The sequence below is a fragment of the Rhea americana genome, unplaced genomic scaffold, assembly GCF_003343005.1.
Source record: "Rhea americana isolate MKP2758 unplaced genomic scaffold, rheAme1 scaffold_44, whole genome shotgun sequence".
Classification (NCBI taxonomy): Eukaryota; Metazoa; Chordata; class Aves; order Rheiformes; family Rheidae; genus Rhea; species Rhea americana.
The window spans coordinates 5903265-5917106 of record NW_028186579.1 but is presented as its reverse complement, the minus strand read 5'-3'; the positions used below and the strand labels follow the sequence as shown (position 1 = coordinate 5917106).

The 13842-nt window shown below is 35.9% G+C and overlaps 1 protein-coding gene across 1 annotated transcript in view; it reads left to right on the top strand.

Annotated features, from left to right (window-relative positions):
- Positions 1-13842, top strand: part of BABAM2 (BRISC and BRCA1 A complex member 2) — a 174038-nt gene that overhangs the window by 35788 nt on the left and 124408 nt on the right. The window contains exon 4 of the mRNA XM_085315893.1: positions 10954-11148. Coding sequence (XP_085172019.1) covers positions 10954-11148 — 195 coding nt within the window. The remainder of the gene's footprint in view (positions 1-10953; positions 11149-13842) is intronic.

Genomic DNA, 13842 nt, shown 5'->3' with positions numbered 1-13842 from the left:
TTTCCATCTACTTAATCCAAAGGTTTTACTTTCCTTACAGCGGTTTGGCTGGTGTTCTTTTTATATTGAATATTTACTTTTTACCTTCAGTTTCTCTGCTTCTTGTGTCTATCCCCAAATATAAAGATTAATGAAAATTCTGAAGCTATCCAGTCCTGTAATTGGTTTTATTAGCTTTTTAGCTCCCTTAAAATGAGGGTTTTCAGTTTTGCTAATCCATGAATTGATAGTGTCCACAGTTTGGTACTATTGTCCTTATTTAATTTGTAGRAGAAGAAAATATCTGGTTGGCCAGGTGACTTTGCATTTCTTCCTTAAAGCATGTTAGTGTAGAATGCAGAATTAATTCAACTTGTTCTCACTAAAGGGCTTAGTAAGGAAATGTTTCATTTTTTTTTTGGCAAAGGCTTCTTTGTTTGATARTGCAATTTCTCCTTAGCATGTGAAAGATCTAGAACATTAGCTGTTGTGAAMAATCTCGTTTTTCCAGTCCAGAAAATACTAACTTCAGGAAAGCATTAAGAATGTGCATGGATGTGTTTGACTGAAGGACTGCATTTGACTGTCAAAGTGAGAGAAAGTATTTTGCTGTCATGCTAGCTAATACAGATCTGATAAGAAATTTAATCATTCTGCAYTGGTAAAAGGAGAAAAATGATTTCATGGCTTTTTATTCATACTAGTGCAATTAAAAAAAAAAAGATTGTTTTCATCCATTACAAGAGTGTGACCATCTTTTCCATGATTATAGAATTAAAAGGGCCAAAATTTATAGCAGAATAACAAAATGCTTATATTTTGATATAAGGGCTGAAAAAGACATGTATTCTCATATTTCCTTCAAGCTGTGTCAGTTTGACTTAAATTGAGCCCAGAGCACTGGCTTCTTGAGCTTCTGGATCTTCTCTTGAATCCAGTTGCATTTAGTTTCATTTCTTATCTGAGGTGCAGCTGCCACTGGGCTTGAGAGTGTCTGCTGTCCCTCTACTAAAACCAAATGCCTGTCTGAGTGAGTACTTTCTTTTTCTCCTCTCATAGATTAGCATGAATCCCTGATAGAATGGAGGAGCATTTACCTAGGTAAGTGTTAGTTTTAGCTGAGAGCTGAAGTATGAATACTAACAAAATCATCTGTCATCTCTTAGTGACCAGACTTTTTGTGAGGCAGGAGGGATCTCAGACTTATCTCTATAGCATCTCTCTTTTCTGACCCTACAGTCCTTGGAGACTTAAAAGACTAGAGGTAGGGCAGACCGGCATCAGGTTTTTGGGTGTAAGGAATAACTGATCAGGTGTAGTCAGTGAGCTGGGGCACAAGCTAAAGCTCAGGCTCTGCCTAAACCAGTAATCTATATCAAGTCAGAGACCTGTAAGGTGGCCATTGCCGATTTATACTCTCTTCATACATCACTCAGTAACAGCCCTTTGCATAGCTGAAATTTGAATGCATTCCGAACTTGTTTTATTTCTTAACTCTTTTTAATTCTGTGCTTATTTTACTTTATTTACTGGTTCCATTAGATACTCTCTATTTTCAGCTTTCTAGTATTCTTTCTAATTTTCCTGAACTTTTACCTGACTTTATGTGCAAACTCCTTAACTTTAGTAGTGCTGGGCAGTCGGTGGCACTTGACAATTGTGGGATTTGTCCCAGAATGTTTCAGGATTTATTTCCCCTCTGGAATCACCTTTTGACATCTGATGATCTTTCAGTCCAGTCATTGTGTAGGCCTGTGTTTCAGTTACGTGGAATTCAAGCTGGTGCCTGGGAGGATGAGCAGTCTCAATTATATCAGTATTCCATAAGGAAATCTAAGATGGACATTTCTGAGTCAGGCAGCTGAATGAGCTACTGAACTTGATGTAAGCTTTCTAGTAATTTCCATTTGCTCTGTTTCATTGTAATGTGAAGATTTGTTTCTGATGCACCAGTGCCTCGCTTACCACCTGTTCTTCTGGGTCTAGTGTTGCTTTTTCCATTTATGTGTTATTACCTGGGACTTGCCTTTGTGGAGTCATAGGGAAGTCAGGATTGCATTGAGCATTAAACCTCATATTTAGACTGTTCACTGATAGCCTGGGCTCTTTGTGCCTAGTCAAAATAGAGAATCAGAACAGTCAAATAGTCAAATATAGAGAATCAAAAATAAAGAATTTGCAGGCCTTAATGATTTCAATAGGCTTAAAGTGACACCTACATTTATGTCTGTAGCAGAGGGAGAATTTTCTATTCCTGTGTTTTGCTTGTGTTGCATTCTCGAAAAGATAATGTTGCCTTGGAGTCCAGGTCAGTGAGCTATCTCATTTGTTCATCTTAACTGTGTTTGAAAAAAGAAAACTGGAGAGAGACTGCTGATTGYGAAGTGATAGTGTCACTTCACCCTGTGCTGCTACATCTTGCCTCAAGGATAAGTGAAGTCTCCTGACATGAACAAGAGAAAAAATATAAGTTCATGAGCTGTGTGGTTATGCTAGCCATCAAATATGAGGAAAAAGGGCCTTCAGTATTTTTCAAGGGGTAGTTGAAATTGCTGGATCTGTAAGTATCGTCGTAATCAATGGATCGATTGGGTCTGTGACTTGCTGCCTCCTGACATCGATTGTTYATGCCACTGGATGTCACAAGGGCAACTTGCAGTCCCTAAAGCCAAAACAGAGGCTGCTGCTTTTCTTTGTCTTTCCTATCAGTTTTCAGAGATGTTCCACCATTCCAAATGTTCCAACATTTAAGAAGTTAAGCTTGACAAATATTCTACGACCTGTTCTAAAGACATCTAAATCTAGTACTATGCCCTCTGTTTTTAGGATATATTATTATTCCTCTTCTATATGAGGACTTAAAGCATTTCTGTAGATTATGAGAAAGATAATTATAGAAAATGGAGAAAACAGTATTTTCTCATTATATTACATTGCAATTAAGACTATGAATGCTTTTGTCAGCAGTGCTTTTTTGGAGTCAATAAAGTTAGTTTGGTAATGCCATCATCTATTTCACTGTCTCTTCCCAGCGTGTTGATAGGTATCACCTTTTCCTCCAAGGAGCACAACTTCTTTTTTTCTCTTATCACTAATATTTGCCTGAGGAAGCAAAGTGATTGAGCAAATGAAAGGTTCTTCAGGTTGAAGCCTTAAGAGATAATGTCCTATTGGCAGGAAAGTATGGGCTCTGGCATAATGTCAGATTGCCAGTTACCAGACACTGATGCCAGTCACCAGACACTGATGTTCATGTATTTATATATAGTATACCTGCTCTGACAGGAAATAAAGACCTAGTAGTAGAATAAATTCCAGTTTGTCTTCGTAATTTTCAAGTAGTTATTACTTTAAACCRAAAATATAAAGCTGACTGTCCCAAGCTGGCCGTGGAAGGCAGAATATTTGGAAGCTTAGGAGCAGAATACTCATATTAGTATTGAGGATACCTTAATAGGAACCAGCAAACTGATGAAATCAGTGTAGTTACAACTCTTTTTGCTTCAGTTAATCAAAATATAATCGTATTTTATTCAATTCTTTAGTAAAATTTGAAAAAAAGAGTAGTTATTAGAGAAACTAGCAAAAATTAAAGAATTCTGGCCCTTATGTATAAAAATGTTGGTAAAATGTACTCTATTTTTTCACACAAACTCCAGAATAGTAAGAAATGACTTGGCCTGAAGACAGCAGCCTGTTAGCTTTCTAGAAACACATTTACCAGGTTTAAAAAGAAAAGATCAAATCTAGCACAGCCTTCCTGAATTGAGAATACATTTAAATTCATYGTATTGTGCCTTTTGAATTCAAGTTGTTGCACCGTAATAATTCATTTTTCTGTAGCAAGTCAGTCATTGCTTATGAATATGCAAGCAGAACAGACTTTTAAATTAGCTGATTACAGAAGGTCAGTTAGAAATAAGTGTCCTGTCTGATAATGCTGTTTCCGATTTGATTAAATTCTAGGCTGTGAATTCTGTTACGATTTATAATTGTAATTTTTTTTTGATGTTTTTTTTTTCTTACCAATGTGATTAGCTTATGTTTGGGACATTGCAGGTTCTTTTCTTCACAAGATACTGGTGAGGCAAAGAAGTATCTTTGCACACAGTAATTTTCAAGAAAACATTAATTTTCCCAAATGGAGGAGTGCTCAATCTATATTTTCTTTATTCTTTACAGGTCTAACTTTCTGCATTGTTTTCAAAACCTTTCCTTATTTTGCTCCTTCTTTTAATGCTTGTGTGTCTGTGTTTCCCAGGCATTTCATTTTTTTTTGTTTTTTGGGTTTTTTTAAACTGCAGAGATCTGCAGCTTCAGAGCACCCTTAATGCACAAAAATCGCCTGGCCCTCTCTGCTCCCACAGTAGGATATAGGAGTAATTTACAGTAGTTTTTGAAAGACTCATTCTCTCCGTTTTCAGATGATGATGCTTGAAAGGAGACTGTGCATTTATTCTAGCTGAATGCTGAAGAGTGTTCTGTGTGTATTAAATTAAAAAAATAAACTTTTTATTTTAGAACTACTGTAGATACATAATCATTAATCAAGAAGCTCCTTGTATGGCCAGCAGAAGAAATAATGGGAATCTGTACCAAATGTAATATGCTTTTTCTTAAAGCAGAGTTAGATTTTGATATAATAGATGAATATTGTTCACCTCCTGCGTAGTTTCTTGCCATTTCAAGATATTCAGGTATCTGAGATTTCAGCTTAGAGTTTATAGACTAATTTAATTTGTGTTCAATTTCTACAGCCTCTCACTAAAAAAAAGAAATCTGAATATCCCGAATTTTGCTTTATACAAACTTTATTATACATAATAGCTAGTATAGCACACAAAGTCTGTAAGTTGTTTGGTTTTATTTGCCATGACAGAAGTGCTCCTGTTTTCATGAAATCTTAAGTCTTTACTGCTTGCTTATGCCCAGAAATGATGATTTCAAGCACATTACTCCAGAAAGTTGTTCCAGTGGTGCTTTGGGGAAGAGGAATGAGAAGAACCTGTGAAAATAAGATGACAAGTAGATGGCATGTGGGTTTACATGTGATTGATTTGAAACTGCAGCCTGTAGGATGTTTAAGTGCTGGCTGCTAAGAAACTGAAGCCTTTAAAGTTGTTGTAACACTCCAGCCCTGCGAATACTGTGAAAAATATCTGTTGATAGAAAGATGTGAGCATATGGCAGATAATTATCCTGTGCCTTTTCCTGTGAATGATTTCCCCATGGTGGCCCAAGAAGACTATAGCAAAGCAGGAATTGAATTCAGATATCCCAGTTTCTGGAATAATGCTGTAACCACTGGACCCCTTACCTCCTGAGAATGTATTTGTATAGAGCGTAAGTGCTGATACTGCAATGTGATGATTTTTCTCATTTGAGATAAAGAAAAACCTATACTGGTACTGATTTTAAGTTATCATAGTACATGAATTGTGTACATGTAGTGTGCAGCAATGTAAACAAAATGCAAATCTGTACTTGCATTATAGTTTATCATAATTTTGGATGAAAGACGCTATAGAAATGCGTTACCGCTGTTATGAGCTTGAGAGGTTTTGTTTACTGACGTTTTCTTGTGAAAGTGATTGCAGTTAATTTCTTGCTTAGAAATATAAAAGTACACTAACTTAAAATAAGATCTTGCTGTTGTTTCCTGTAGTATAGCCAGGAAAAACAGTTACAATCTGTCTTCTTTAAAATCACATTCCTGGAAGATATTCTGGCAACCTGGATATTTAAACACATTTCAAAGAAAAACAAGTTCAGATCAATTAGAAATTATGATCTTATTTTCCTTCTGATAGTGTAGCATTATGGTTTGCTGCAGACATTGCCTGAAGTTATGAAATAAGCAATATGCTGTTATGGAGGCTATGAATTAGCTGCTTATGGAACACAAGGTTCTTTATGTTCTGAAAACGAGGGGAGTAGGTAATCACTGACATTGAGTAGTTTGCATAGGGTCTTGGTTAGTTTTTTGGAAGTATAAGGGAAAGACTGCAAAGCACAACATGTTCCAGAACAAAACATAAATATGATTTCTTTGCCAAAAATTGAATATTATGGTTACTCTGTAAGGCCAGAAGTACTGAGAAGCTGCTTAGGGGTTTTTATCACTTGCCTCACCTTTAAAAATTCCCATTGAGTTTGATATTGTCTTGCTGCAAATTTTCTCTCTTTTTGGAATCCAATTGGTGTCATTGCTATTCATTTAAATGAATCACTGTAAAATGGTTTAAATTGCATTCTCTACAGGTGGTCTTATATTATCTTTACTCCGCCTCTTTATGCTTATTGTAATTTTCTCAACATTGTGGACTAGTCTGATGATCCAAAAATCTTTCTCTATCAAACTACTTATTTATCATGTAGCCATCTTCTGATTGCCTTATGGTGTTAGGTGGAGAGCAAAGGTAATGAAAGTAGTTACTCTAAAGTCTAAAAAAAATTGAAGACCTGTTCTTGAAACTCAWTTCACTAATCAATAAAATCAACAATTCCAGGGTAAGCTTCTGTCACAACAAAATATTCAACTTGCATATGGTGAACTAAAATAGTCACAGATAGGTAAGTAGTTGGAGTGGCCAGCTTCTTTATGGCAGTAGCTATTTGATGTGAGCACCTACATTTCTGGAATCTGGTGGAAATCTGGATTTCTGTCTTACTGAAGTTCTAACTCCATTACTATAGATCCAGTGTAGTCCCACTGTTTTGAAGTCATTCACTAATTCAAAAAAATTAGGATTAGCCGGTCATCACAGATGACTGACTATTAACAGGCTTCTGTCACTATAAGAAAATACATAGTTGCCTTCTCATGCCATCAACCTTCTGCTAAAATAATTGCTCAAGATAAGGTAKAAATTGACCTGCTTTTTAGAAAATGCAAATTACACAAGTTGCTTAATGTATCCTAGCCACCAAAAGTTCAGGATTTAACTTAAGAATTAGAGCATGGAGTTTGTGGTGCTGCTTATTGCAGTGGAGAGCATGTACAGAAGTGTTAGCTGTGCCCAGTCAGAAGTGAATCTTTTTAACTGAGCCTCTCTGTGCTCAGCAAAGAAGAAAGTCCTTCCACAATATACTGAAAAGAATGATAATAGTATTAAAAGTAGTTGTAACCATTCTGAGAAGTGCATCTCAGCCTTCATATGAGACGTGAATGAATGCAGAACTAGTGGTGAACTCACAATTTGAGTTGGATCATACTTTTTTATTGTTTTACACTGGACTACTTGCAGTTATCTGGCTAACTTTTGAATAATTTAGTTTGCACTGCAGAGTTAACTTAAAGATATCTCTTGACAAACAGATCAAGAAATTAGATTCAGGTTTGGATTTCTTTATTTTAAACATAGTACTGATTGTTCTGTAAATTCTGATTTTAACTCTGTGGAAAGTATACAGAAATCTCATTTCAAATTAGAAAAGACTTATTGAGTGATATATTAACTTAAGATACTGCCAGTTCCCAAGCTAGTGTTCCTGCTTTACTTTGCTGTAAAATTTGTTATATACCAATTTTAGAGCGATTTTTGTTTGAAAGATATCTTTCTCTCTTTTCAGCATGCATGAGATTTTGGTAAAAAGATGTGAACATGCACATTTTGTCGGAGACAATGTGCAAGGTCCTAGTAAGAGAAGTAGAAGGAGATTTCGGTATAAGAGAAGCTACGGAAAGCAACATGTCTTTTGCTATGCATATTTGCTGGATATGTCTTTAGTTGAGTCTTTCTTACCTATCAGGGTTCAACAATCTGGCTRTAGAAAAAGAGTGTGTTTTGTCTTCATGTTTTCAGAATTTCTTCTGAAGCAGTAACAACTAAAGCTCATGATTTTGCACTTGTATTTAGAGCACAATTCTTATGAAAGATCTGAGTTTTGTGGCAAAACATGCAGCCACAGAGCACAGAAACACGGGAAGCTGGTTTCATTCTTTTAATGTTTTAAATATTTTAAAATACTGTTTCGTACAAAAACTGTATTGGCCAGTGTTAGAATACCACAGGCTTCAGACAAACCATCAGAAAATAAAATACACAGACGGATATGTGGTGTGTATGTGTGTGTTCTTTTTTTCTTCAAAGCCTTTAGTTTAAGATTTTACTCGTGAAAACAATTTCCAATGTATAATAATATATTGTATAATAAGGTATATAGTTCTTCATTGCTAAACAAAATATTATTTAGAACATCTTTTTATCTCTAAAGAAAGAATTTAGCTGATTGTTGCAAGGACAGTACTCTAATTGACTGAAGTGACAAATTGTACATTTTCAGAAGGATCACTGGAATATTACAGTTGTACAAAGTATCAAACTGCTGGACATCAAATTCTGCTTCAGTTAGGTTTTAATGCTATTTACGTTAGAGKTAGTTGCATACATTGTTGATTTCAAAAATAAAAGAAGGAAGATTGAAGAAACAAAGCCTTTTGAAACAAACCATTTGAATCAAAAAACAGCATAGCCTGAATTTTTATACAATATTGAAATTGTATGGCAATAAAATGATTGAAAAGTTAATATTTTCAAATGATCAAGTCTAGTGCTTTTGGCAAATAAGCAGCAGTTAAAGATAAGGAGAAAGARATTTCATATAGAAACAAGTCAGTGTATTCAGAAGTGTTTTGTTAACTCTAAAAGTTAGATCTTGTGAAAAGAACAGCACTTTTGCACTTTTGAAAATTTATTGAAATGGCTAGAAATATATTGGCCAATTGCCACGTAACAAATGCTGCAATAAAAATATGATTCTAAAGTCAGAAATTAGTGGAAGTTTAAAGAAGAACTTGTGTTACAGAAGATTCATGTAGCTATTAGATTTATTTATTTATTTATTTATTTATTTTTATCAGTGAGACTCCATTGCAACAGATGCATGTGCTAGCTGAGTGGTTGGATTATTCTCCAGGTGATGTGCTGGAGGCGGGGGAGCTTGTTTGTTTTTTTTATTATTWTTTTTTTAATAAAATAGTATWCACCTTGTTTTCTTTTAAAATTTTTAGTTACTGAATTAAAATTTTTTAATTAGAAACATAGAGTCAAGTAATTCATTTTAAATGCTGTGGCTGACGAGCAGTGCAGCATAAAGGCTGTTTGGATGCAGTGCTCTGGAGCTCTTTGAAGAGAGCAACTGCCGTATTGCAGCTCCACGCTACACAAGTGACAGTGGGTTTTCTCTAGCTCTTCTTTTGTTCTCTGGTATAATGTTGTTTCAAACCAAAAGGTACAGTTGCGTTTAGGTTAGTTATTAAAATACAGTTGGTCATTTCCTTTGACAGAACACTTCTATTGTGTCATTGCCGCCAGTGTCATTAGGAGGAGAGGTTATTCCCRCTTGTCTGGCTGACATCAATACATACGGGCATGTTACATCCTCTGGCTTTCTGGAAATGCTTTATTTGAGCGGGAGCTTGGGAACAGGAAGTTTGAGGTTATACACAGTCTGGTTTCAGACTGCATGATAAAAAGTGCTTTTCCTAGAAGATGCTCTCAACGTAACAATTCTTCTCTAGTATTTTGTAGAATAGGATAAACTTAAGTGGATTCAGGTTAGGAGGAAATATTTGTCAGTTGCAGATGTAAGACAGAAACTTTCAATGTCTCTGTAGTATGTATTTTATGACCTTACATGAACCTCATTCTGTCTCAGGCCTTCTCCAACTCCTCTGTAATATAATTCACTTTCTGAGATATGCCAATGTAATGTTCTAATTTTACAGGTGTTCTTACTGTCTAGGAACCAATATAGAGGATTTTTACTTCAAGCCGGAGTCAAATGTGTGACAGAGCAGTGTGTTAGCCTCTGTAGGGAKAAGCTGAAGGAGCATCTGAGCCGCACTGGACTGGTGTCTCCGAGAATCTCGGAATACGGAAATAGTTTAATCCTTTAACTGTTCACTGATCTGTTCAGTGATACCTATGAAACAAAGCAAATTATGACTGGAGTTATGTCCTATTGCGTTTCTTGAGCTGAGCCCCTCAGTTTCAGATGAATCTGTGGCCTATAAATGACTGGTCTTTTTCAAATGTATACTCTAGGGGTAACTATTCCTTTAAGCATTCAACCAACACTCTTAAGAAAGCAAAAATAAAGTCTGTGTTTCTGAAGAATAAGAACACCTTCCAAAACTCTTTTCCCCCCACTTACTTCCTTTTTTATGATTGACTGATAAATATATTTTTTCATCTGATTCATGGAAGGGAATGATGCATAGATAGATGTTGACCCAAAGCTGACCAAAAGCCATTTGATTGTGTTAATGTGTTTATTTCAACAAAACCTATTGAGGACCTGGGCACAAAGCACATGGGCTTTTCAACAGTTTGAAGTTGTCTTTCAGCTTTTGCATCAGAATTATCTTGTGTCCTGGCCTTAATGTAGACTCATTCTAAGTAAGATCAACTAGAGGCAGGAATTCATCATATTAGCAATGGTTTATAGCATAGAAAATCTCCCCAAATAAAACTTTTATTTTTGCGTGGAAGACTCATCTATGCCAACGTTTAAGTAGTCACACTGAAAGATAATACTGCTGCTGTGTTACTGACACAGTTACCTTCAGTTGTATCAGTATTTTGCTTYGTGTTACTGTACTCTTTGTCTCTTGATATAATGGCAAGCTTGTAACCAAAACTTGTGCCAGACAAATTGAAGAGATTTTGTGCACGGGTTGCACTTGTATTAAGGGAAAGGGTCAGGTTAACTCCAGTGAAGCAGTGGCCCTGGTATGTGTTTCATGGTAGCTCACTGTACAGGCACTTACTTCACATTAAGAGCCTTGCATGCTGTTTGACCCGGTTTCCTTCCAAAGTGTTAAATAACTTCTTCATTTAATATTATGTTTTAGATTTGTCATCTAGCTTCTGCACATATGCATACTTACTGGCATCGGTATGGTAGAAAGAGTGCTTATTTTTTATTGCTGTAAATGAGTTTGGCCTCTGTTCTTTTCTAATTCAACAGAATTTAGCTTCTTGGAATCCTTCAAACCCCGAATGCCTCCTGCTTGTTGTGAAAGAGCTTGTCCAGCAGTATCACCAATTTCAATGCAGCCGATTACGTGAGAGCTCTCGTCTCATGTTTGARTATCAGACTTTACTTGAAGAGCCCCAGTATGGAGAAAACATGGAAATCTATGCTGGCAAAAAAAACAACTGGGTAAGCTATTAAGAATATTTCTGCTAAAATGCTTTTACTGATCTTTTCATTTGTGTAAGTATTGCTGTTGCCTTGGAAAAGTGAGTTCTTTGTATGCTGTATGTACATTCATGCTTTATATTTCCAACGGAGAATATTCCAGCTCACTTTCTRTACTCCCTGTTTTATCCATTGCTTTTGTTCTGCCGCCTTACTTGAACCTGATTTCCAGGTAAGCACTGTTTTTCAACCTGATTTTAGTTCATCTTATTTATAGTTGAACTGATAAACTGTTGAAAATTCTGAACTCTGTTTACAGGGCAAAGTACAATGTTAAGTGGAAGTCTGAGTTAGCTTAAGATTCAAGAGGCAGCATAGCTTTTTGCCATTAGTAATATATTTATCATGGGAAGTTCAGAGTAAGAAATATCAGGAAATGTATAGTTGTGCTTATGTTGAACACATCCCCTTCTTACTTTCAGCAGCAACATACTCTCAACATGTACTGCCCTTTAGAAGCAGTGTCTTCTGAAATGTATGCAGTCTGAAAAAAATCTATGAAACTTTAGTGTTCCTGTTGCCAGGGCCTAGAATTCAGCTTTATATCACTTTCATCATTCTTAAGTTATAGGTGACACAAATACTTTCACTGTGCAACTAGCAATATATATATATATTCCTCTGTTTTTCTTGTCATCTAGGCAGATTTTTATTTTGAGCCAAGTAAAATTTTCTTTATCAGAGAATTTCAGATTGCTGTTTTATTTTTATAAGTCAGTATATTTCACAGACATTAATTTGTTCTTGAGTGTTATTCTCTGTAGCTGGCACCATAAACAGTTCGCCACATCTGTAAATATCGTCAGAAAGTTTTATTGAAATGCAGAAGGCCTTCTGTACCGTACTCAGATTTTATCATCATTTTTAGCAGCTGCCAAATTGTAGTCAAGACTGTAGAAAAGTAGGGGTTTTTTTATCCTCTTTATGGAAAAGCCATATGTACTCAAGCCTTTGGAGTCTTTCATCAGTCTTTGATGGCTGAGTAAAGTTTGTCCGTGTATGTTGCAAATATTATCTTAATTAAAAATATCCTAATAAAATAAATTTTGAGTATGTTTTGAGGAAAATCCTTTTAATCATTGCAAAGCTGTATGAGGCTTTGCTACTGTGTGTTTTGCTTTTAAAGTTTACATTCTCTGTCAAGACTGAGAAGGTCACATTTGGACCAACTGTAGATTCAGTGAACCTGGTACCTAAGTGACAGAGCATTGTGTATGAGTTGCCTAAAAACATGTGGTTTTCCTTCCTGTTGTTGCCAACTGTCTTTTTAATCTTGACAGTCAGCACAGTAGAAATGTTTATCTGAAAACTAAGAGGTAACTGCACCTTACCTCTTATGTCTAGAAGTTACTGAAATTTGTGTTATCAAAACAAAGTAAAATAACTGTTACCATCTCTCAGGGATCAATAGTGGCTCAGTAGACCTGAAACAGTCATCTATGAGTAAACCTTGCACAGTGTTATTATGAAAGCAGTCATTTTAAGTGCATGAGTTGATTTCAAAATGAAACAGAACTCCAGAAAAGGCTTTAGTTCAGTGCAGCATCTCAAAATGAAATAAATTTCCTTGTATGTCATTGCACCAACTTCGAAGTCCTGAAGGTAATATCCAAGATCAGAATACACAAATCTTTATTTAGTCCGGTAGCTTCATGTTGACAGGTACAAGCGGATACAAATGGCCATTAACTACCTGAATCTGATCTCTCAGTGCTTTGACCAGGACCTCCATCTGATTCAGATAATCTGGCTTTTTGTTAGTTGAGCACCATGGACAGGGACTGCTCCCTATAGGTTCRGAAAATGTTTAGAAGTAATGTGTTGTAAAATAATCTAGATTTAATGATGTAAAATCTAGGCGGCAAGTCTTTATTTACATCCACATCTGAGAGAAGCTGTTGTTTTGTTCAGAGGCCATTTGTTCAGTGGCCATCCAAAGTTCGTCAGACTTGGTATTTTACCAGAAATATTTCTCTGGATTTTTTTGGCAAATCTGTAGGACAACTTGTCTSTGAGACAAATCCAGAGAGGTAGCACTGTCTATACAATCCATTTCAGTCTGAGTAAAAATTGAGTACTGTGGCTGTCATCAAGGCAGTCTTGGTGTTGCGCACACACAGAAAGTCATTTCACAGCATGTGTGTGCAGTAGAACATCAACAAGTTGGTATTTAGCCCCAATATAAGTGTCATTTGGAAGGKTTTCAGGGTCATTAGGAAGGGTGCTCACTTTTGGTTTTTAGTGTTTCTGTGTGCAATTGTATCTGTTGTGTGATTGTCAGGGACAAATTGTAAGGGCACTTCTGAGCAAACTAGCAACTGAAGGCATCACAGCATAAAATCACACAAACCCTTCTGGCAGATGATATAACTGGTAATGTTATACAAGTGGCAGGTTTTTGATTGCATTCAAGGTCTTATTTTTTCTTGGTTGGTGACTGGAAGGTGGAGTAAGTTATCTCTAGTTCATACCTGATGCATAGACCAAGGAACAAATTGGCATCGATATTAGTAATGCTACATCTGCCTAGCATAGCATGTTTCCCTGTATATATTTAGTTGCTTGGGTTAAATGCTTGTTTAATTTAGGCATAAACTAAATAAAGGTATCTAGTTCTGTGATACCTAGTTCTCAGTTTTATTGCGTAGCAATACT